The sequence below is a fragment of the Vigna angularis genome, chromosome 2, assembly GCF_016808095.1.
Source record: "Vigna angularis cultivar LongXiaoDou No.4 chromosome 2, ASM1680809v1, whole genome shotgun sequence".
Taxonomy (NCBI): Eukaryota; Viridiplantae; Streptophyta; class Magnoliopsida; order Fabales; family Fabaceae; genus Vigna; species Vigna angularis.
Window position 1 is genome coordinate 50,101,900 of NC_068971.1, and position 26,118 is coordinate 50,128,017.

Here is a 26,118-nt window from a genome sequence, read left to right on the forward strand (position 1 = left end):
TGACCAGGTCTGCCACCGCACCAGAGAACGAAAGAGGCTTGTCCATGACAGAACGAAGAAAGCGACGCGGCTCCATCGTAAGCGACGAACGCAAGCAAGTCGCCAGCCCACCTAAACCGCAAAACAGAGTCGCGGCTTTACGCATCTCGCCGTCGTCGAACCAGATTGAGGGAAGAGGAAGAAGGACGAAGACCAAAGACCGCCGCTGAAGGAATAAACCAGAAGCTCCGTCCTTCGCCGGCGACGAACCAGGTCGAAGAAGTCGAACCAGAAACACAGAAAGCCCCAAATCTCTTCGCACCAGAAACCCGCGACTTCGCTCATCTTCCAAATTTAATCCCAAATTGAATCCTAATACTTTAAATCCCAAATTTCTCTCAGATTTTTAATCCTAAATTGAATCCCAAATTCAGTTTTATTGAACCCTAAATCCCTTTTCAGAAAACCATATTTTTTTTCAACTTAAAAAAGAGCCTAGTCATGTTTTCTCGGTGCCAACCACAACTTCAAGCACGAGTGGCTTGTAATCAGCAGATTTGTAGTTTTTGACATTGTGATATAAGCGAGAGTTACTGTGAGCAGCACTCGTGGTTCTTTGGAAAAGATGAAGAATTTGGCACGAAGAGACCATTTAGATTAGAATTGAATTTTTTTTTGAAGTTAAGAAAAAATATGTTGTTGGCCTCTCTAAAAACTTTAGTTTTAGTCTTGCAATTTTTTTTCAAAAATTCATATTATTATAATTTTACAAGTTGCCAAATTCCACGTCTCATCATGTCACGTGTTCAAAAATTGACATATCACTCTCTCATTTGTGCAAAAACTTAACCCCGTTAACTAAATTTAACGGCAGGGGGTTAATTGACTTAAATTAGCACTTTTAAGGACTCAATTGGGGGATTCTAATAAGTTGGGGATCAAACTGAGAAAAACCCACATAAATAGTGATAACTAAAATGTTTAAACCTAAAAGTTTAAAAGTTTTTATGTAATTTTGTTTGGTTAGAAATAAGAACATTAAAATTAGTTTTTTTTTTTAAATTTTGGTTTAATTTGGTCTTTTAATTTTATAAATACGTAAATTTAATTTTTTTTAACCAAATTTTAGTTATATATTTAATATATTTCTGTTTTAATATTAACAGAAAAAATATGTTTAAAATGTTAAATAAATTTAATAATATTTGATTAAAAAATTAAATTCTTAAAAAATTAAATAGAATCAAAATTTGAAAAAGAATTAATTTCAATTTTCAGTTAATCTAATTTAGAAATCAATATATATTTAATCTTTTATATATATATATATATATATATATATATATATATATATATATATATTTGAAATTTAAATATTTTAAATTTTGACGATTTAAATTAAAACACATCAAATCATAAATCATTCAAATATCATCATAAAATATTGTTTAGTACGTCAAAAACATTTAACATATGCAAATTATAATAATTATATCTATTCAATTTTAAATTTTGAAATCAAAATATAATAAAATAAAAAATAATTTTAACATAAGAATTACAAATATATTAAAGTTATATATTAAACAATTTTTTTTAGAGATCAATTGGATTTAAACCTACCATCTTAATAACACTACTACATATTGAAAATGTTGAGATCGTGATCAATCAGTCGGTTGATCAAATTCAGTTCTGCAAAGTGACGTTTTAAGTGCGTTTTAAAGCGATTTTAGTTTTGAATTTGGCTTTATTGAAACATGTAGTCAAGATGTTAGAAGGAGAAAATTGATTTCATTGAAACGTACATTTTAGTTAAAATGTATTTTTAATTAAACACATGATTATTTATGAAATGTCAGATGATACCACAACACTACTGATATGACAAATATAAAACGAAAACATCATATTAACATATCCTAAATGTATCTTTGTGTTACAATTACGATCGATGGTCCTATCTTACATCAAGTCAAGCCAATGTTTTTATAAATTGTATAAAAGGATATAAAATAATATTCAGCTATAACGTTTGAATTTAAATTATTTAAAACTAAAATTTAACGGATCAATCTATTTAGATAAATATTAATATTATTCTTTTGCTAGATTTTTTTTCAAAATATAAAAATTGCATATTCATTCATCTTTATTAATATTGAAAATGTTTAATTTATGTAAACAAAGGTCAAAATTTTAGTTTATTGAAAGATAAATTTGCATTATATATTATTATTATAAAATATACTTTTAACTTCTTACTATAAAGGTCTATTGAAGTTTAAAAATAAGTTTATATTACATATGAACAATGTACACTTAACCTTATAAAGTGTAAACTATCTATTTTTTCACTGTCCCCATACTCAGGACTGGGTATCGTTAACTAAATTATACTAAACTATAGTTAACTATATTTTTAATAAACTAAATAAACTAAACTACTTAGTATAATATTTAACTGTACTGTTTAATAGTTCAGTTTTGAAAAACTAAACTTATATCAATTACCTACTAACTGAATTGGATTTTGTATTTAAAAGTTAAGTCTATTATTAACTACAGAGGTAAATAAAATATATAATGATAAACTCTTGAACCATGAAATCAAAGAAAATTGAGAAGATGATAGTGTTCCAGTCCATATCTATGTCTAGTTAATTTTTGTTTAGATACAAAATAAGGAATATATACAATTTATTAAAAGGTAATGTTTATTTAAAATAATAATATAAAAACTTTAAAATAAAGTATAAAACAAAGTTCCTGTATTTGTTGACAAAAATACATTGATTAATTAAATTATACATCAAAACATAATTAAATTATCTTAATTTAACTTTTATTTTAATTATAATAATTGATACTTTTTATTTTAATTTTAAAATAAAAATAACTAAGGATCATATTTAAAAATATTAAAAATGTTAAATATTTTAAAATATTAATTTTTATACTGAATCAATATTTTTTAGCCAGAATTTATTTATTTTAAGTTGAGTTAGATTAGTTGAGAATGAAATGATACAGTATCTCCAAAAAGCGACTGATTTGCGTGAATATGAATTTAAATAAATAAAAACTAAGTATTTAAAAATGAATAAAAAAATAAGTATTTAAAAATGAGATAAGATTAATACTGCACGTAACTAGGTTGGTTTTCCATTGAATTATCCATCTAACTTACAGTTGTAGAACAAAATGAAAGTAGAAGTGATAGGAACTCACTAAACACAAATAAAAATCCAGTTTTCAGTTAACTGCACTAAAAATATAATAAGTTCAGTTTTTCTAAACTGAACTAGATATTAGTATAATTAATTTTTAGTTAAAATAGATTAGTTTTTTTTAGTATAAAATAGTAAAGTTAACTATAGTTTAGTATAGTTAAGTTATTTTTGCCCGGCCCCTACCCATACTTGTAGTGGTAATAGTTATAATTTTCATAATTTATAACTAGTTTTCAAAAAATTTTTACGATTGACTTATTGGTTGACCAATTAGTCTTTGAATTTGTTAAAAGAGGAGCCACTGTATTTAGAAAAAGCAAAAGTCAAACACGAATATCAATCCACAGAACATAAAAGCAGTTTTTATTTTATTTTTATGCAACAGTGAAAAAGTTAATACAGCAAGGTTAATTCACAAATTGCTATACAATACATGGATAATTTAGATTTTTTTTTTCATACCTGTGAAAAAGTGGGAAGAAGGTATCAAAGTTCTAAAAAAGTTTTCTCAAATATTATATGTTAAATTGAACGATACAATACAAACCAATTATTCATAAATAGATATACATAGATACAATCCAATAAAGTGATGCAAACTAACTTCGGGCCATGAAGTCAACAATGGCCATACATGGATACTGGTAGTGGGCTTCCTCCTACACCCCCATTGTTTTCTTCGTGCACCTTCAAAGTTTCAATATGACAAAATCCGGTTAATTGTGAGGGGTGGAGCACCGGATTATAAACTCTGGTCATATGAACTGCGCAGCTACTAATGCTGGTAAATGGCTACTGTTAGCTCTTTGACCAACATACAAAATAATACAAATAGTAAAATGGAAATATGAGGATTGTCTTTTTAAGAAACTTTATGTAATACTAAATAATCGCATAATCAATAACTAGACTAAATAATAATTTTATAATTTGAAGTTATGTGTAAGAAAGTAAATTGATATAATATAAAGTAAAGGTAAACTTTGGAAGTTAAGCATTAGATGATAGAAAATATTAGCAACATGGAATGATATTGTTGGAGTTAAATTTCATTCCTTCACTTATGCATGTAAACATATAACTTCTCTTCATTAAAATGTTAAAATTAATTCATAAGTTTACCCAAACCATAATCTCTTAATAAAATGAGTCTCGGTTTCTTTATTTAGAATCAATTCCTAATAAACAAACCTACTATGTGAATTAGAGTTTAAGAAAACTAATGAATCAAACTTCATTTCTATATACAAGCTTCATAGTATCTTGTTTTAGTTATAACTTTCAAAATATATTTTCCAACACCTAATAAAGAGAGTATCAATTGAGTGGTCAAACCAAGCAAAAATACAATAATACTAACATTTAATGGACAAGGCATATATATATAATTTAGGGAACCAATGTTACAATATGATTTTTGTTTATACACTTCACAATCACTAAAAATTGTTAATCTTTTGATCCTTGTAGATCTTCTTAATGTTGTTTTACTATCTTGATGAGAAACTTGTTGTTCAATTGGTTTCTCAACAACTTGATCTATCTCCAACAATTTGTGAACACACGAATAACTAGCTTCTTAACATGCTATTGAACTAAAGAAGCATGGATGACTATCAGTCTATCATTTGATTAAGAGGATTAAACTTCATTACGATTATTCTCAATTAAATCACTTCCCTTAATCAAGTCATTTATAAGAGACTTTATATTTATTGATTCCACAATTATAGTGTTATGAGATGGATAATAAAAAATTACAACATTTTGTACTTTTCAACATATCTAATGAAATGTTAACTAAAAGTCTTAGGTTCTAGTGTCTTCTTTTATAGATTATAAAACGTCACTTCAGACGAGCATCCATAAATGCGTATATGTTGTAAGTTGGGTTTCCAACCTTTGAGTAATAGAGAAAGTGTTCTTAAAACATCTTGGTTAGAACTCAGTTCACTATATACACAATTTAAGTGTTTCAATCCACAATAATTTAGGAAGTTTTGCATGACTCCTCATGTTTCTCACCATATCCCTTAAAATACGATTTCTTCTTTCTACCACAAGATTATGATCTAGAGAACCATACATAGTGTATTGACAACAATCCCATGTTCTTGATTTTATTTTTTGCAAATGGACCAAGTTCATGTGCACTCATAATGTATCTACCATAATACTCTCCACGTATATCCAATCTCTTGATCTTAAGTTGCTTTTGGGACTACAACTCTACTTCGGCTTTAAAAACTTTAAAGACATATAAGTTTTTATCTTTGGAATAAAATAAGTAAAGATACAAATATTGTGAATAATGATATATTAAGGTGATGAAATATATCGAATTATTTTTAATAGATTTGAATTCCCTAAGCACTTTTTTCTTTCTAGGGTGGCTAGTTTCCTTATCCTTAATACAATCCATATAAGTTTCAAAATTAGAAAAATATAAAGTGCTAAGTAATCAATTATTTATTAATTGTTTGATTCTTTTAATGGAGACATATCTTAATATCTTATGTCATAAATGAGAAATACTCATTTATAATACATCTTTTTAACCCAATAGAAACATATATTGAACAATAAACAACATAATTTGTAATTTAATATAAATAAACATCATCACAAAATTCACCAAAACTAACAACTTTTAATTTATTCAATTAAGTAGAACCATATTCCATTAAATTAAAGGAAAATGAAAATCGCAAAATAAAAATTAAGTTATTACCAAAAACTAGAAAAAAAAAAACTTTTCTAAACACAAAATAAAGCCACTCTTTAAATAGACTCTTCACCCCTGTCGTACTAACTTGAGTGATTTTATAAAAAGAAAAAAGAAAAAAAAATGCCAATTGGTGTGCATAATATTATTGTTGAGGAAATTTCCAATATTTGATTAGATTTTGAGTGGCCTAACAGAAGGAGGAAACAAAGTTTGAATGCATTTATTGCATCCTATCTGTCATCCAATATGAACTAACTAACCCTATTACTTGGAGCCTCTCAATTAGTTATCCATCACAATCGACAATCTCATATTCTCTCTATTTTTTCCTATCACCAAAACTTTAGGAAATTTATAATTAAAGCTACTAAATTATAACAAAAATATAAATTGGATATTAGTTAATTAATATTTAAAATAAAATTAAATTGTAGATCTATTGTTGAAACCATAAAAATGATATAAAATTTTGCATGTGGGAAATTTTACATCATACGTAATATTAAAAGACCCACACAAATATAATACAAGATTTTAAAATAAGATGTTACACTCTCAATATTAAAAGAACTTGAGTTTGAAAAGATTAATATATATATTTTTTTATCAATGTTAGTCATTCATTAAATAAATCATAATCATAACGATAGTACAAGTTCTATCCTCTTCACATATATTAAGAAATAAATAATCTAGTCACCTTGTTTTATTAAAATATTTTACCCTCTCCTGCAGTAATAATGAACACATTAAGTTATTGTTCCACTTAGTTAATTTGTAACTTATGATACACGTGATCATTAAGCAATATTTTTCTAGTTTATGACTGATAATAAAATAGCGTAGATTAATGTAAATATTTATTTAAGATGATATTTAAATAAAATTATAATAATCAATTAAAAAAATTAAGAAGAAAAAAACTCAAACAAATGAGCGAAATTTCAAAATAAAAAATCCCATGGCATAAATTTCTCACCTATAGGGTGGACTATCTTAATTTATGGCTCATCGGTTGTCCATCACAATGACCTCTAATAGAAGGTATGATTGCATTTTTTTGAGGATTTCTTTTAACATAATCATGTGTTGTTCCAAAATTTCATTTGTAATTGTGTTTTATTATTGTGTCTATCAAGGTTGTTTGGTTTCTAAGAAAGAATAGAAAAAAACAAAAATCAGTTTGGTTTCAAATGCTGAGTCATGTTCAACTGTTTTATCAAGAAAAACGAATTTGCAGATACACCCCACATCTCAATCTCATACTAGGACTCAAATATAATTTACTGAAATGATATTAACATGCATGAAATAAACAAATCTTAGCTGTTCATTATTTTGTTAATATATCTAACGGTAAATTTTAATGTCTCACGATTTCACTGCTTCACAGGATCCATGACCTTTTTCACTTAAAAGAATTTCCAAGAAATGAAAAAGAACAAAGAAGATTTTTCTACCATTAACGCGTTGGAATATGAAGCTTCTTCACTGTTCTCCGCCAGCCAAATTCCACCGAATCCGTGGACTATAGTCCAAAGAATATAAAAATTCATGGCTCACAAATATCTTCCCTGTTTCTCATTATTCAAAAGCAAATAGAAAATAAATAGAAATAAAAATTTTCACCCTTTTCTCCTTATTTTTGGAGCGATGTAAAGAAATAAATAAAGTTGAATTGTATGAAGAATAGTTTCCTCTAACTTCCACGCTCCAATTTTGATTCAGCCATTCATTTTCTTGCGAGTCTCCTTTGTTTTTCTTTCTGGGTTCTTGGGTTCCTCTCTTCTTCTCTTTCCCCAAACCAACACCCAGAAAGAGGGAGGGAGAAGAAGAAGAAGAAAAATGGAGGGTGAGGGTGCGGCAGTGTGGCAAGGTGCGGTTTTGGGTGGAATACTTTTCTGGATTGTTTTTGCTTCATACCTCGACGTTACTCGCAAGCTTAGATCTTTCTTTCAACCTTGGGTTTCTCATCATGTTGAAACTCAAACCTCTGTTGTCCTTAAGATCCAGGTAATTCTCAAATTCCACCTTAATTGCCTTCGATTTAAACATAGTTTTTTATTCTCTCAAAGCTCTGAGCTTTTTTAACTTTTTGGTGTACGAGTTGAATTTTTCTTTCTGGGGTGCAGAGTTACGGGTTTGGGTTCCTGGATGCACTTTTCTCAGGGTTGTCTTGCGTTGTTTCTGTGCCCTTCTACACTGGTTTTCTCCCTCTGCTGTTCTGGGTACGAACTACATGTTATGTTGGTGATGTCAGACATCTGAGAATTTGGCTTTGAAGAATTATATTTTGTTTGTGTAGAGTGGACATGGCAAACTGGCGAGGCAGATGACGTTGTTGATGGCGTTTTGTGATTATCTTGGTAACTGCATAAAGGTATTTGTTGTTTGTTCGCTTGTATTTAATGATTCAATTCAACATTGGATTCGGCCATTTGTTATATTATTAAATGCTTCTGGTATTATTTGTCACTCAACAGGATGTGGTTTCAGCTCCAAGACCTGCTTCTCCACCTGTCAAGAGAGTAACTGCCACAAAAGATGAAGAAGAGAATGCGTTAGAATATGGATTGCCTTCTTCTCACACCCTCAACACAGTTTGCTTATCTGGGTATTTATTATTCTTTCTTTTTATTTTCTTTTATTTCTATACCATATTCTGAGGCATGTCCTTAAAGTGAGGAAGTGTTTATGTCATGTTATAAAGGTTCCTAGTCTGTGGCAAGGTGGCTGTTGAACTTACTTTTCTTCTTATGTATTTTCTAGTTCAAGGAAAGAAAGTAAAAATTAAATGAAAAAGTAAAGAGGTGGAAATGTGTTTGCAATGTTAGATTATCTGTTGAGAGAGATGAAACTTTTGCTTTCAACTCTTTGTGGTTGTCATTAATGGATTACTTTCCTTGGAACGGATGTTTGTCAGCTACCTTCTGCACTATGTTCTGACTCATACTCAAATTCAAGGTGCCTATATTACTTATCTTGGAATTTCTCTTGCCTTCATGCTGGTGCTTCTCATTGGTTTGGGTAGGTCTTCTATCGCTTTATTTACAATCATTAGCAGCTTCCTCTTGTTGGTCTATTTCACTGCAAAACAATGATATTTTTTTGGTATTTTTGCAGGAAGAATTTATCTTGGCATGCATAGTGTGGTTGATGTTCTTGCTGGCCTTCTTGTTGGATTGGTGATCCTTGCTTTCTGGCTTACGGTTCATGAACACATAGACAGTTTTGTGATCTCAGGACAAAATGGTATTCTTACTTCTAATCAATAAATTCAGCAGATGATAACTTCGCACTTTATTATAATCACAGCACTTGATGGTGTTCAGATTGTAGAAACTACATTATTTTTTTTACATTAAAAAACTATATTCTCAAGGTATTAAAGATTTCCCCCATGATTTCTTAAGCATTTTTTGCTTATAAAATGATTAAAACTATGTAATTTTTTATGTAGAACTTTCTCCACCTTTTAGTTTCTGCGATCTTGACAATTAGTCTTCGTATTCTATCTCGATTTAATCTGTTTTTTCTGCAGTTACATCCTTTTGGGCTGTCTTGAGCTTCCTCTTGCTTTTTGCTTATCCTACACCTGAACTTCCAACTCCAAGCTTCGAGTTTCACACTGCATTCAATGGTGTTGCACTGGGAATTGTAAGCACTTAGCTCACCCTTAGACATCATCTAAATTTGTTTCATTTTTCTTCCTTTATTGTAAATGAATCTACACAAGATCAAGTAACATCTTCATAGTATGAGGATAAAACAGTTAGAACATAATTAATGAAAACAGGATTTTGGAATATAACACTCATTTAAAGTCATAGACCTAAAGATGCCCTTGTCTAGACAACTTTCAACATTAACAGCAACACCAGATCAGAATTTAAAATCTAAGTGGGACTCTATCTGATTGGTTTGGATGGTGACTTCACTGAATTGACATAAACCAGCCACCTTAAATCTGACATTATTCCTCTAATGGCATATAGTAGTAATGTTTAGGTGGAAATGCTTCATATCAATTTATGCAAAGTAGCTAGAACAGTGTCTTTGAACGTTTGATTTGGTCAGGGATAAATGCCAAGTTGATCAGGTTCTTGACCATGATCAAATTGTACACAAGACTTGACAATGTTATTGAAGGAAAAATAGGGAACCCTTAAACAGTGTCTGAGTAAGCCGTTACTTAGGAATTGTAGCAGTCTTTAGAAAGTGAAGTAAGGGAGCCAAATGGGGAACTAAGAGTAATGATACCATGACACACTTTGACATTCATTTGACATAGGCTACAAGGGTAAAATGGTCAAAAAAGTGTAAACTTTTGTATTGTTTCAATAAAAAAGAGAATAAAAAGTAAGTAAGGGTAATGTCAAATTAATGTTAAATATTTAGGTGTGTCAAAGAATCTTTAGTCGGGAACTAAAGAGTTATTGTTAGTTAGTTTGGTCAGAAAGCTATATCGGTAGAGCTTAGGCTGTAGGGGTATTTGGGGAAGTTAGGATCATGTTCTTTCTCAGGATTTGTTTTGATAGTTCTCCAATGTCAACTCAACATGCAAAGGGCCACAGAAGGGTTGTGCTATGTTTTTTTTTTGATTGAATTACTATTCCCTTTAAATTTATACATTCTGATTTGAATAAAATAAAAATACTTAATTTATAATGATTAAAAAAGCTAGTCAGTAACATTTAATTGTACTAATTTCATTTAGAAAATAAATGTTTTTCTTATTTTGTTCTTCTTTGAACTTGTACTTGATTTATATAGCCTAGAATAAAAGAGTTATCGGGAATAAAACCCTAAATAAGCGAACGTCATTTAGAGATTGTCTCATAAAATAAGATAAAAATAGTTTATATTTGTTCAATAAAATTAAAATAAATTGGAAATATTTATCCAAAGTAAAAGATGACAAATTTTATAATTAATTATAAAAATACTTAGATTTTAATATTTTTATAATTTATTACATATATTATTCATTTTAGTATAATTTGATTATTTACTTTGGCAATTATAATTTTATATTTTAGAAAATTGTAGAATGAATAAAATAAATAATAAAAACTGTGATAAATGAAGATATATAACATTTGCGATATATATTATGTAATGACAAGAAAGAGAACTAATTGTGCCTTAAATATGGTTGTAACCGCACTATTGGTAGAATTCAGAATAAAATAATTCTATAAAATTTTATTGGTTCTTGTCCCAATTGGATAAATCCTCAAATTGTTTGGACTTTCTTCATTGTTACAGTTTAATATTTGGAATACCATCTTTTCACATGTTTTTTGAATGTGCCTTTGTTCAGATTCTTTCCTTGTTAAATTATCTATTTTTTCTTGCATAGTTTTTTCATAGTTTTGGAAATTTTAAATTGTGCATCACTGTCATTGGAAGTGAGGAAAAAGTTATCTTCTCGATCATTTTAGTTTCTACGGGAGGAAAATTAAAATGTTCCGTGAATTGACATTAGAATGGTAATAGAAACATTTAGTAGAAGAATAACCCCTTGTAAGAGTGGTATGGGTTCTTGCGAACGAAATGGTGTAAGCTTGAATAGCTTGACACCTGTAATTTGTTCTTGAAGATTTTGACAAATATATTTGATCCTAGCGTTGTTTTGTACTGTATGGTTTTATAAATGCTGGTGTTCTTCAGGTGGCTGGAGTACAGCAAACATACCATCAATTTCACCATGGCGACGTTCCTCGTTTGTTCTCTTCAGAACTGAGTGTGCTTGTATTTGCGGGAAGGATGCTGGTGGGCATACCTACAATTCTAACCGTGAAATTCTGCAGTAAGGCTCTCGCAAAATGGACCATTCCTATGGTAGCAAACACCTTGGGCATCCCAATAAAATCAACCAGCTACATACCCACATTGAATGGATCCGCTGCAGTGAAAAAGTCTGATAAGCTCAAACAAGGTTACTTGCAAAAGCTTCTTTTCCGGTATAAGTATAAGGCATTCGATGTTGATACCGGAATTAGATTTCTTCAGTATGCAGGTCTCGCCTGGTCTGTAGTTGATCTAGTGCCGTCGCTTTTTTCATACATGAGTTTGTGATCACACGCTTACAAATTTTGGAAAACTTCTGTATAGCCAGATGTCATGTCATTGAAGAACATAACAGTAGTCCCCCACACGGTTTAATTTTAACGTGAGAATCCGTTCCGGATGTTTACAATTTTTGCGCAAAAATGTAAAGATTTTCCTCATACATATTAATTCGCCTTCAGATTACTTTTTCTTGCAACTAACTCCATGCCCATAGCACGGAAATAAAAAGGCCTTGCTACTCCTATTCTTGTCCGGAACAATACCTTTGAAGTTGTAGTCTTGCATCCTATCTTCCGATAAAACTAGAGACAGAAACCACCAAATAGATGTAGCAAATTCAATTTTATTTTACTTTTACCATAGCCCCACATCATACACAGCGACAGTTATATTTTACAAAAGCTCCCTAATTTAATTAATATCAATATAAACGACAAACACATCGTGGCAACAAGTCTATCTAGGTGAGCGGAGCTAACCTCAATAAGAACCCAAGAATCGTATATTAACAGCAAAATATCACGAAAAATATATTGAGAAAGATGAAAGATAGCAGTGGTAAGTGGAGGCTAACTTCAGATAAGCGTTAATGATAAGTTGAACATAAGAACAAAACTGAATCACTATCATGCAACTTAAACTGAAAAATGATAGAACTTAGCAAAAACATCCACGAGACAAAAAAAGTCCAGTCATATAGCCTGTAAAGCCTTGAATTAGAGTTACTGAACATGAAAAAAAAAAAAAATAAAGAGGGGAAAACAAACAAAAAATATCCACATTTTTGCTGGAACAATATGAATTCTGACATAGTCATCATCTTGGCGACGTATCCAGACAAGGTGCCCCAGCAAGTTCTCGAGTGTAACAGATCAGTGGAAAGTTACCTGCCTATTATACATCAAAGCAGTCTTTGGACAACCCCAAACGGACGGATGTGTATATCAATGGAGATAAATGCTTACAGCAATCTCATGATGAGGAAGCGCGCAACTACCTGAAATTAGTGCAGTAGAGGTAACAATGATATACCGGTATGACATTCAACAGCTACCTTATAAGAAATAATCAGGCGTTCTACGAGTCACATCAGGTTCTCCTCTCCTAGGCGCAGGTTCAAACTGCAAGAAATTCAGACAATCCAACGGTCAAGACTAAGTTCACAATATGTCACCACATAAATTATATTTTGAATGGCCGAAAAAGACCTGAATAAATGTGTGTCCCTTGCAGTCATCAACCTCCAATATGGAAGCCATGTTCCCACATCGGTAACAGTAGTTTGGCGCACTAAAAATGGTAACCACCTTTTGTTCCTGTTCCAAAATAAACAATGCACATCCAAGATTTTACACCTATAATTCTAAAAAGAGCAAATGGAAGGGAATACATCAGAACAACAATTACATGAGCCCAGTTAAATCCATCCATAACCAGCTGATGAGCTCTAGCAATCAACTTGAGGCTGTTTGTGTGATTAAATTGTTCTGATATATCCTGAAAGAAATAATGTCAATTCGAATAAAAATCAAAATAATAATAATAGATCTCTAAATGCTTCAAAGTAAGAAATTCAATAATGTAGAGTACGAAAATAAAGCTATGTTTACCTGGCCAAAAGTATATCCAGCACCTCGAGGAGAAATTCCCCAGCCGCATCTGTCATCTGGGTCAGACCACAATAGATCACACATGGGGCCTTCATGAGGAACTTCTTGAACACGATCAAAGTTCCGTATGTTATCAAGGGTCTCAATTGAAGGTGAAAGTCCACCATGCAAGCAGAATATTTCTGATTCAACCTGGAAGGAAATATATTAAAATAGCACCCGGATGATCAAAAGCCTCCAACTAAAATTTTAAGTAACAATGTCTAATCTCAGCTAAATGAGAGTTGTTCAATAGTCAGTCTACATTTTAGAGCGTAATAAAGACAAATTATATCCGTTGAGAGAAATTACTAGATAATCATGTCTAGTTTTGAAAATTAGAAAGATCTTTTGACGGAAACAGGGTTAAAAAACTTGCATATCTAGAAATATAATATTATCGCATTTATGCTTCACCAACTACATGTATTTGTTAAAAAACTTATCACTTCATATAATATCCCACGAAAATTGAAACATTTTGTACACCAATGTAGGAAAGTCTATTGGTTGTGAGAAAAGTACAGCTCAGATAAGGCGCACGACATGACAATATAAGGAGCAATGTTAGCATAACGTTGATTTTAACTTCTTGAGGAAGCAGCCATGCCATGTTTAAAGATAAATGTCACATGTAAAACAAGTGGACATCTGAGTTCTTTGAACCTTTTGATAAAAAGGCAAATACTAACATCTATGATATCACAAAAAAATGATGCAATGCATTCAAAAAATTCCCCCAAGTTTTAAATTTTCAACAGGGTAGGGAAAAGAATACTAACCAACGCTGTCAATGGGAAAAAATCAAAAAGATCTGTAAAGGTCTTCCAAACATTAGCATTACCATACCTGCACATAAATAATAAAAAACAGTAACTGTCACGAAAGTGAAAAAAGAAACACGAAATCATATTGTATATAAGCTAGAAGCGAAGTATCTTATTCTGTTCTCTCATTACCAATGTTAACAAGAACATAGCACATTAGCCATCAATATGATATCTTATACCAAACAACCACTATCACATCACCACTACGTACTAAGGTAATCAGATGCCCCATTGTCACACATCCATCAATATGTAAAACAGAATTAACATAAAAATTACAGCTTAACAAGTTACATGACACCAAATCAACAGCAAGATTCAGATGCTCATCCCAGAATTACAATTCAGTACATTAAACTAACAAGAAACTAGTTAAACAAGTTCTCAAGTTGGTATTCAAAAAGAGCCTATTGCAGGGAAACGAAAAAGAATTCCTGTACGGTTGTCATCCAAAATGAAATCTGAGTGACTCCATCATGGTAAAAGTAGTAAAATTGAATCAACTAAAAGATCGTACACAAACAAATCTTTCTCTAGATAAAAATATCTCATGTTTGTAACTTTTGCTCCATAGAACCTATAATGAAGGTGTTGAAAACTCACTTTCGAAGGCATTCATCATAAAATCCATACACTTGAGTAATCTGCATTAACCACCGATAGAAGGAAAAATTAGTTCAACAGATAATGAACATCAAACGCCCATACAAGTCTTCAATCACAGATAAAAAAGTTTAGAAACAATTTATCATCAAATATACAAGCCTAGCTAATTTCTGTGCCATTCACAAATAACTACGAGATCAAAAAAGTTATTTTAGTTTGGAAAGAGTTCAAGCACAAACCTGACGGCTCTCATGGTTCCCTCTAAGAATAGTAATCCGCTGAGGATACCGCACTTTCAGTGCCACAAGGAGCTGTATAGAATAACTAATTAGCATGTCTAACATACACTGTCAATAAAAATGAATTAGAAACAACAATATCAAACAAAAGTAAATATCAATGTAACTTCATCTCACTCTGCATCCCAACTTAAAAGGAAAATTACGTGATCTAAAATTATCACAGCATGACTACATAAGTAAACATGGAGAAACTCTTGAATGCTGTAAACAAGTGAGCCTCTTTCTAATAACTGAAAAGAAAGTTACTAGATGAAATATCAAGATTCAGAAAATTCTTATGTTGCTACAACTATCAACAAATGTCAAAATCAGTAAAGTTAGAAGATGAATCCCGAAACATCTACTGTAAGAAATTCAACCGCATGTATTAGTTGCAGGTTTGAGATTTCATCAAAATATGACCTTTTTCAAAACCACTACAATGCCTAAAATTGTATGTGAAACTACTTAATATGTTATTCACAAGTTGAAAAAACTAATCCTGAAAAATGATTTTAGAATAATGCAAACTTTATACAATTTTAATGCATATTGTTAGATATATTAGACTATTAGATAACTTATCTTTATCTTTTATTTGTAAGTAGTTTGTTTTATTATTTCTTATTTGTATTTTGGATTTAGCCCATATTTCTTTTATTATAAATACAATACTTGTATGTATATTCATCCCAATGAGAGACTAATCTCATATGTAGTTTTTTACTATATTGAACATGGTATCTAGAGCCTGGTTCTTTTAGGAAAAAATTTCATCGCCCTTGCCCACTAAAACCACCGCCATCGTTGTAGTTATAGCCACCGCTCGCCACCGTCACCAGAGCATCAGTTTCGATTGTCTCGGCCAGGCGATCATCGTACCATCAACGACTCCTACAACGTAGCTTCTACGTGCTCTCACGCGTCTCTCGAAATTGCATATCTGCTCCCTTTTCTGCCGCGCGTGGTTGTGCGTCCCATCTCCTCTCGGGCAACTATTCAAAGAGCTGAGCTCGCCTCTTTCTCCTCTTTCAAGATTTGTGCTTGGAGAATCTTAGATTTTTAGGGTTTTTCTCTCTCCTGTTGGTCCATGGCTTCTTTCGCTGCGGTCTCTTCTGTCACTGGTGTGTCGTCCATATATACTTTTTCTCCAATGACAAAGATGATTTTTGTTAGTTTATTTATAGTCACGGCGGCTCTTCAACAATGGTCTCTTTATCAACTAAATGTCAACCATGTGTTCCTCAACGGTAATTTGCAAGAGATTTATATGAAACAACCTTTCGAGTTTGTTGCTCAGGGAGAGTCTTTGTTAGAATAATTACTGTTATATATCATCATTAAGGCTTGTCTGCTAGACCACTAATGAGTCGTACCTAGAGGTCTAGTGCAGACTCTTGATGTTCCATGTACTCTTGTGTTTTCAATATATATAGAAGATAATGAGAGGGATCTGTGAAGCCCTCAAGAATATATTTTCTCAATTTTAATCTCAAGTTGGTATCAGAGCAGGTTCATCCTGCTCTGGTTTCTGTCCTGGGTTGTCCACCAGCATTGTCATTGTTGTTCGCATCTGTCCGGTGCCCTTTGTCGTTGTCCGCGGTTGTCTTGTCACTATCTGCAGCTGTCAATTGCAGTTTGAAGCTCTTCAACTTGGTTCTCTGCGCTCTCGCATCTGTCCACCGCTGTTCACCGCCGTCCGCCGTCACTGTTTCGTCCGGCGACCACTGGATCTGATTCGTCTCTTCACGCGACGACCACCCCCATCGATGCCGGAGTCTGATTCTCCTCCACGCTCCACCACGCGCAGCTTCTTTGTGCGCTGCGAACAGGTGCGTACTGTTCACGCACCGCCCTCTGCCCGTCGAAAAGTCACCGTGACACCTCCATAGCTGTCGCCTGAGCCTCCTCTCTTTGTTCTGACCCTCAAAACCTTACTTCAGTGAAGTCCAGAAGCTCCCCTTGAAGAAAACTGTAAGAAACCCTTAGGGTTTTCTAGTTCCTCACTGTCGCGCTTTTCCTTCTCCTATTTTTATCAAGAATGGCGTCTGGAAGTGTTCTTTCTTTCTCTGGAAGTCCCTCAATTACTTCCGAAAAGCTAAATTGAAAGAATTATCTGTCTTGGTCTGCTGCCGTGGAAATGTGGTTCCTCGGTCAAGGACATTATGACCACCTTGAGCAGGATGTAAGCCAAGTACCTTCTGAAAAAGTTGAACAATGGAAACAAGCAGATTTCCAATTGTGTGCCCTATTGTGGCAATCTGTGGAACCCCGACTTTTGATATCTCTTAGAGCCTTCAAAACGTGTCACTCTTTTTGGAAGAAAGCTCAAAGCATTTATGCTAATGATATTCAACGTCTCTATGATACAGCAAATAAGCTTGCATGTCTCAAAATGACAGACCATGATATGGTCTCCTTCATGACTGAAGCCCAAGCAGTTGTGGAAGAGTTGAGAATGTTCTTGGAAGTGGAATCTTCGGAAGACATCAAGAAGAAGCTTGAAAAGTATTATATGGTGATGATCCTACGTGCTTTACATCCAGATTTGAATCATATCAGAGATCAGCTTCTGACAAGTCATGAGGTCCCTTCCTTGGAAGCCTTGACCACACGTCTTCTTCGTGTTCCAGTGCCTCAATCTCAGGAAGCTCATGAAACAATGGAACCATCTGTCATGGTTGCCACGCGAGGAAGAGGAGGACGTGGCACTAGAGGAGGAGGACGTGGAGGTCGGGGACGTCCACAGTGCACTTACTGTAAGAGGGTGGGTCATACCCAAGAAAACTGCTACTCCTTGCATGGTTTTCCTTCAAAAACAGCCAATATCTCTAAGGCTGAAACTCCCACTTCCAACTCCAAGTTCACTGAGGAAGAGTATCAAGAGTATCCGCGATTAAAGTCTAACAGCTTGGCACAATCATCTCAATCCCCAAGTACATCCACAGCTTGCATTTCTCAATCCATGGAAGGTCAAAATTCATGGGTAATTGACTCAGATGCTTCTGATCACATCTCTGGTAATACCTCATTGTTCTCAACCCTTTCCCTCCAAGAAAAACCTCATTTCATTACCCTTGCAAATGGCTCTAAAACTTGTTCAAAGGGAGTCGGTCAAGTCTCCCTGTCTCCCTCTCTAACTCTGAAATCTGTTCTTTTTGTCCCTTAACTGTCCATTCAATTTAATTTCCTTAAGTCAATTAACCAAAATGTTACATTGTTCAATAACTTTTGATTCAAAATCTTTTGTTATACAGGAGTGTGGCTCGGGGAGACAGATTGGAGAAGGATATGAAGCTAGAGGTTTATACCATTTTAGATCTCGTCCACGGGTATCCTGTGTTGCAACTCTTCCCCCTAAAGTGTTACATGACCGATTTGGCCATCCTCACCTATCAAAGTTAAAAAAGATGTGTCCTGAACTTAGTGGTCTTCAGACTTTAGAATGTGAGTCTTGTCAACTAGGAAAACATGTTAGATCTGTCTTTCCTAAAAGGTCTCAATCAATGTGTAATTCTAGTTTTTCTATTATTCATTCTGATGTCTTGAGACCTAGTCGCGTCTCTTCTTTTGGTTTTAGGTATTTTGTTACATTTATTGATGAGTATTCTAGATGTACTTGGGTTTATCTAATGAAAGATCGCTCTGAATTATTACCCATCTTCACATCCTTTTTGAATGAAATCAAGAACCAATTTGGTCAAGTAATTAAAATCTTAAGAAGTGATAATGCTAAAGAGTATTTCTCATCCACTTTGTCTGCAATCCTTAGCTCCCATGGTATTTTGCATCAGTCCACTTGTCCTCATACACCCCAGCAAAATGGTATAGCCGAAAGAAAAAATAAACACTTGGTTAAAACTGCTCGTACCCTTTTGCTTGGTGCCCATATTCCTGTTCATCACTGGGGGATGCCATCTTAACTGCATGTTTTCTTATTAATAGGATGCCCTCCTCTCTCAATAATAAAGTCCCTTTCTCCATTCTCTTTCCCAATGATCCTCTCTTACACACCCCTCCTCGAGTTTTTGGTTGTGTATGTTTTGTTCACGACATGTCTCCGGGGCTAGACAAGCTCTCCGCTCGTGCGATCAAATGTGTCTTTTTAGGCTATTCTCGGCTTCAAAAAGGGTACCGGTGTTACTCTCCTGAAACCAAGAAGTACTACATGTCTGCCTATGTTACATTCTTTGAACAAACACCTTTCTTCTCTCCATCTATTCAAGATGTTCATATCCTCCAACAGGTCCTTCCTCTTCCAGTGGTTGAGTCCAATATCTCCAATGTCTCAGTCAATCCAAGTCATGCTCAAGGTCCTCCCGAACCTTCCTCTCCACATATTGATATCTTCCAATACAGTACCCCGATGGGTAGTCCTCTTCCAGAAAATGGTGGATCTCCTCCTTCAGATTCTTCTCCCTCACCGCCTCCTGCCACGCCTCCTGGTGAAGATGATTCTGGTTGGCCCATTGCTCTCAGAAAAGGTACTCGTTCCACTCGAAACCCTCATCTCATTTATAATTTTCTTAGCTATCACAGATTGTCGCCCTCCTTTTATTCCCTTTTATCCTCACTATCTTCTGTGGTTATACCCAAAAATGTGAAAGAAGCACTTGATCATCCTGTATGGCGACAAGCCATGATTGCAGAAATGCAGGCTCTTGACCACAGTAATACTTGGGAGCTTGTGCCACTTCCCCCGGGCAAAAAGGCTGTTGGTTGTCGATGGATATATGCAATTAAAGTCGGCCCTAATGGTGACATTGATAGGCTAAAAGCCTGACTAGTTGCAAAAGGATACACTCAGGTTTATGGCCTTGATTATTGTGACACCTTTTCTCCCGTGGCCAAGATGACTACCATTCGTCTTTTCTTCGCAATGGCAGCAATTCGTCATTAGCCACTTCATCAATTGGATATCAAAAATGCCTATCTCCATGGTGATCTTGAGGAAGAAGTTTATATGGAGCAACCTCCTGGGTTTGTTGCTCAGGGGGAGTCTGGTATGGTTTGCAAATTGCACCGATCTCTATATGGGCTCAAGCAATCACCACATGCTTGGTTTGGAAAATTAAGCTCCATTGTTCAAAAATTTGGGCTAAAATGCAGTGAAGCAGATCATTCAGTCTTTTATTATCATTCGTCTCTCGGGAAATGTGTTTACTTAATAGTATATGTTGATGATATAGTCATTACAGGAAATGATACTGCTGGAATATCTCAATTGAAGGAGTACTTGTGTAGACATTTCCAAACCAAGGATCTTGGAAGCCTCAAATACTTCTTAGGCATTGAAGTAGCTCAGTCAAAAGATGGAGTTGTAATCTCCCAAAGGAAGGAAGTATGCTCTGGATATTTTGCAAGAAACAGGCATGATTGATTGTAGACCGGTTGACACTCCTATGGACCCAAATCAAAAATTAACAACAGAAGAAGGTGAGTTATTCTCCGACCCGGAGAGATATAGGAGGCTAGTTGGAAAACTAATCTATCTCATTATTACAAGGCCGGATCTATATTTTGCAGTTGGAGTGGTTAGTCAGTTCATGCAAGCTCCATGTGTTGGCCATTGGAATGCTATCATTCACATTCTAAGGTATGTCAAAAAGGCTCTCGGGCAAGGGCTGTTATATGAAGGAAAAGGAAGCCTTCAGGTATCAGGATATTGTGATGCCGATTGGGCAGGTTCTCCTATTGATAGACGATCTACTACTGGATATTGTGTTTTCCTTGGAGGAAACATTATCTCATGGAAAAGTAAGAAACTGAATGTAGTGGCTCGATCAACCGCTGAAGCTGAATATAGGGCAATGGCGTCACTAACATGTGAACTTATATGGGTGAAGCAGTTCCTTCAAGAGCTTAGCTTCTGTGACATCTAGAGTATGAAGATGTATTGTGGTAACCAAGTTGCTCTTCACAATGCATCAAATCCAGTGTTTCACAAGAGAACTAAACATATAGAAATTGATTGTCATTTTGTTCGGGAAAAGTTATTGTCAAAAGAAATATGTACCGAGTTTGTTGGATCAAATGACCAACTCGCAGATGTGTTGACTAAGTCATTAAGGGGACCTCGGATTGAGTTTATTTGTTCCAAGCTTGGTACATACAATCTGTATGCTCCAGCTTGAGGGGGAGTGTTAGAATAATTACTATTATATATCATCATTAAGACTTGTCTGCTAAACCATTAATGAGTCGTACCTAGTTCTGTACCTAGAGGTCTAGTGCAGACTCTTGATGTTCCATGTACTCTTGTGTTTTCAATATATATAGAAGATAATGAAGGGATCTGTGAAGCCCTCAAGAATATATTTTCTCAGTTTTAATCTCAAGTGTCTTCTAGGTTGGTATGTCATCTTCTATATTGTCTTTGTAAATTATTAACAATTTGGTATCACTCGAGTGCAAAAACAAATATTTTCACTAAGTTTTTATGGGGAGCGAAAATTAACTATATTTGTAACAAGTTTGGTACATACGATTTGTATGCATCAACTTGCGGAGAGTGTTATATATATTAGATTATTAGATATCATATCTTTATCTTTTATCTTAAGTTAGTTTGTTATTATTTCTTATTTATATTTTGAATTTAGTTCATATTTCTTTTATTATAAATACAATATTCTATGTATATATTCAACACAATGAGAGATTAATCCCACATAGTTTTTTACCATATTGAACACATATAATTCACCTTTCATCTTAGTGAGCCTTCTAAATACTGACATGTTGAAAAACATTTGCTACTCAATTATCAGGTGCCTTTGCCGCACATTCTAAACCCTGAACTATTAGCTATTTGGGAATAGTTTCATTTTCTGTTTTCAACATTATATAGAAAGAGCTATCCAAACTTCATTGAATACCACACGAGAACAAAATTCCCAACCTAGTGCATGAATTAAAAAAATGACTACCCCACAGAGAGGCTTGGGGATAAAGAGTGAATACCAAATTTTCAATAAAATTAACCATCCAAAAGTTAAGAAAAACAAACAAGTTTATCTTGGTTGTACTTACAGTTACAGTCTCAACTGAATAGTAACCGCGGTCCACATAATCACCCATAAACAAGTAGTTAGTGTCTGGACACTGTAAACAAAACAGGTATATTTAGAATCCATGCCTAAATAATCGGCAAAATATACTATCCAGAAGCTGACAAAAATATATCCACAATGCATTTCAAAAATTAAAATGTTACGGAACTTTTAACAAAGTAATAGGGCCACAAAGGAGTTAATTGTAGTTCCTGAATTTTACAATTTACTCTTCTATACCTCTGATGCACTTCAATCTTCAAAAGCTTTTTCTTTGACAGGTCTCAATTAGTTTATTTAAGACATTCCCCAGCTGAAACAGAAGATTGAAAACAGAACCAAATTTATAGTCAGAAATTATACCTTCCCTCCAATTCGAAACAGTTCAGCAAGATCATGAAACTGCCCATGAATATCGCCACAAATTGTCACCGGGCTTTTAACAGGCTGCAATACAGGAGAGGCATACACAAAAAATAATTAGTGTTCTCTCTCTATAACACAATAAACTAGTAATTAACAGGTGCACAGAAATACAGTGACGTAAAACATCTATACAAGACAAGAAAATTAGATCCTCCTCCAGAAACAGGCATTAAAATAGAAATGACATCAGATGAATGAATGGACGAACCCACACACAGGAAGAAAATCATAAAACTGAAAATAACAAACTTCAATAGCTCATTTATGACTTAAAAAATACATGCAAATCAACGTTTAAGAAATAAGAAATAGAAAATGACATCATTGTAAATGAAGACATAAGTTAAAAGACGGGAAGATAGGGTTGCACCTGAACATTACTTTCATCCATTAAAATCTCCTTGGCCTTCTCACATAAAACTCTGACCTACAGGCAGAGCAGAAAACACAATCATTATTTCTTATTTTATATCTATTTCCCCCAGTGCAATAATACCACAAGAAGTAGTTGAAAATTGAGATAGTTCCCCAAAGAAGGACACGACTGCTTAAAACAAGATATAATGAAATGATGGCAAAACCTTTCCTAACACACCTCACTCAGGTAGCAATCAAATCCAGCAATTTTACTATCTCAGTACAGTTAACAAACTTAGTGAGATAAGATCCTTTGTAAGGAAAGAAAAATGAAACAATCTTGCTGCAAAAGACAGACAATCTAGAAAATACCATTAAAGTAATACCTATACAATGCATCAAGCACCAGCATTCCTTTCCATTAATCTAATACTTCAACCGTAATCAGTGTTAAGTTTCATTCGAAACAAAAAGCCATAGCAAGCCAACACTCATTCCATTAGCATGCCAACAGAGCCATGTCTCTCTTTAAAAATCCCTCACCAACATGCTACTCTATTAAAAAAGGGACAAGTACATTACCGTAGGTGTCTTTGGTATTGTTGTATAATCATTACTGAAATTTCACTCTGATAACCTACGGTGACCTATAAAGCAAACCGTTGTCATACTCATCATCAAGATGAAACTTCAATTCTAACTAGAGAACAGCCCTAATTGCACAAAAATAACTGTCTAAGTTTTGTTCTTCTTGAATTTACCTAACGTTATATTAGGTAAGTAGCAACAGTTCACTTAAAAACAAATTTTTAGTGTCAAACAGTTTCAAGTACATATACGTTTTAGCTATGGCTAGCCTCCAAACGCCTAACAAAACATCCATATACCCTGTAAGAGGACACCGAATAATCTTCAGCAAACGAAACTCGTTAACAACATGCTAAAACGCCTAAAAGCAGATTCCAAATCCGAAAATCGTTTTCCAGTGAACAAACACCACTAATCTCCTAATCGTCCCACATCGCATCAAAACGTAACGAATCATGGCATCTGACGTGAAATCAACACACGCGCTGTTAACAGCCCTCCTATTGAGCGTGAAAAGGTAACAAGTATACAAATCAAGGAAATTTGAATACGTGAGTGGCGTTTTTGTAGGTAAATGAGACAGATCGAAGGAATGGAAAGGAACCTGTTGCTCGGAGAGTGGCTTGCACTGCATTAGCTGGGAGATCTGATCGTCGACATCGTGAGAGGATTCGGAGAGCATGGAATTGGCGCCCATCGCGGCGGTGGAGAATAGGAGCGACGAATCTCCGGCGCCGTTGCAGTGAGTGAGCAAGAGAAGGTCCAAACGAAGAGAGAGGGCGCGTGAAATAACAAACAACTAAATGCTTGATTTGCACGGTGTCCAACAATCCCTTTTTTCTTTTTCTTTTTCAGATCTTTTTCTTTCTCAATTTACCTGTGGAGAGAAGGACTTCACCCCTCCCAATCACGAACGGCCACGTTGTGCTTTTTCTACTTAAAACGAAGTTTATTTTTATATTATTTAATTTCAATATTGGTAATTTTTTTCAACAATTCACTTATATTTTATTATTAAATTTTAAAAACTGTCTAATAAATAAGTAGCATTTTTTAAAATTTCTATAAAGCCAACAAATTTATTATCATATAGTTCTTGTAATATATCATATTTAATTTAAAGGTATAAACTTGTTTTAGAAAATATGTTTAAGTATTTATTCTAAAATGACTTTACGAAATATTACAAAATATATATATATATATATATATATATATATTAGTTACTTTTATATAATTCCAATAATTATTAGATCAAAATTATTTATGAAAAAAGTGGTTAATGAAACTTAAATAGTTTAAAAATATAAAAAAAAATATTTTCGTAATGGAGATAATTTTTTTTATTGATTAGAAAATAATATAAAAATTATGTATGGTCAACATATTCCAATTAATATATTAAACGATAATAACATAAATTGCATTATTAGAAAATCCTTAATCAATAATTATTTATATCTTGTTGTCATATATTTAAATCAAGACGATTATATTATTGAAATATAATAAAAATTAATTCAATGACGTGTTGAAACTAAATTGAAAGTATATAAACTTGATCAAATGCAAGAATAATAATGATTTGTAATTTTTATAATTATTAATTATTTCAAAAGAAAAGTATTATGTGATATTTTAACGTAAAAGTTGATAGTAAAACATTTAATTATTAGATTAAATATGTTTGTATCTTCTAAATTTGAATGCAAAATTATAATTTATTTTCTTAAATTTTGATAAGTCTCAATAACTTAATAATATTATTATTTTTACTTATTAAATGACGATAAAATAATATATTTATTAAAATAAAAGTGGAATAAAATTTAAAATAATAATAAATTTCAATTTTATTTTAAGTTTACAAATTAGAAACATATTTATCTCTTTGTATTTTATTAAAAAGAAATTAAGTAAATTTTTTTGTTAAGCAAAAATAAAAAGGTACAACCATCTTTAATATAAATTAAAAATAAATATATTTCTTAAGTTATATATTCAATGGTTGAACTTAATACCAATGATATAAGAATATAAGAGGAATAATCATGAAAACAAAGTTATGCTTAGAAAATATGAATCTAGTTTATGTAATTGTTTGATCTTAGATGATTATTTATGATAATTTTAAAAAAATTATAATAATTGTTTTAAAATTGTATTGATGAAGTTTTTTTTATTAATTAGTAGTATTCTATAACTTTAATAAATCACCTCTAAATTAGTTAATTACTGTATTAATCTATGTTAAAGTTATTAAATTCTCGTACAGGCAACTTAAATTAACAAAAGTACTTAGTTAGCCTACAAT

At 32.9% G+C, this 26,118-nt stretch overlaps 2 protein-coding genes across 2 annotated transcripts; one reads left to right on the top strand and one right to left on the bottom strand.

Annotated features, from left to right (window-relative positions):
* The first annotated feature begins 7,521 nt into the window (after positions 1-7,521).
* Positions 7,522-12,142, top strand: LOC108328946 (lipid phosphate phosphatase delta). Its single transcript, XM_017562863.2, has 8 exons — positions 7,522-7,953; positions 8,073-8,168; positions 8,246-8,320; positions 8,424-8,554; positions 8,864-8,967; positions 9,064-9,192; positions 9,482-9,597; positions 11,614-12,142. Exons 1-8 carry the CDS (start codon positions 7,786-7,788, stop codon positions 12,019-12,021), a joined length of 1,227 nt encoding a protein of 408 aa, XP_017418352.2. The 5' UTR covers positions 7,522-7,785; the 3' UTR covers positions 12,022-12,142.
* A 508-nt stretch (positions 12,143-12,650) lies between these two features.
* Positions 12,651-24,653, bottom strand: LOC108328947 (serine/threonine-protein phosphatase PP2A catalytic subunit). Its single transcript, XM_017562864.2, has 11 exons — positions 24,409-24,653; positions 23,230-23,286; positions 22,797-22,880; positions 22,414-22,485; positions 15,340-15,411; positions 15,098-15,138; positions 14,447-14,513; positions 13,626-13,817; positions 13,423-13,512; positions 13,224-13,331; positions 12,651-13,136 (listed from the first exon to the last, which is right to left on the bottom strand). The coding sequence occupies exons 1-11, from the start codon at positions 24,499-24,501 to the stop codon at positions 13,071-13,073; spliced, it is 942 nt and encodes a 313-aa protein (XP_017418353.1). The 5' UTR covers positions 24,502-24,653; the 3' UTR covers positions 12,651-13,070.
* Positions 24,654-26,118: the final 1,465 nt, after the last annotated feature.

Bases quoted from the DNA above. Each gene is read 5' to 3' on its own strand.
- LOC108328946 (XM_017562863.2), top strand. From the start codon at position 7,786: ATGGAGGGTGAGGGTGCGGCAGTGTGGCAAGGTGCGGTTTTGGGTGGA. The intron at 9,193-9,481 runs GTATTCTTACTT...TTTTTTCTGCAG, and splicing joins TGTGATCTCAGGACAAAATG to TTACATCCTTTTGGGCTGTC. The intron at 9,598-11,613 runs GTAAGCACTTAG...GGTGTTCTTCAG, and splicing joins ATGGTGTTGCACTGGGAATT to GTGGCTGGAGTACAGCAAAC.
- LOC108328947 (XM_017562864.2), bottom strand. From the start codon at position 24,501: ATGGGCGCCAATTCCATGCTCTCCGAATCCTCTCACGATGTCGACGAT. The intron at 22,881-23,229 runs GTGCAACCCTAT...CCTGTATTGCAG, and splicing joins TGGATGAAAGTAATGTTCAG to CCTGTTAAAAGCCCGGTGAC. The intron at 22,486-22,796 runs GTATAATTTCTG...TTTTGTTTACAG, and splicing joins TGTTTCGAATTGGAGGGAAG to TGTCCAGACACTAACTACTT.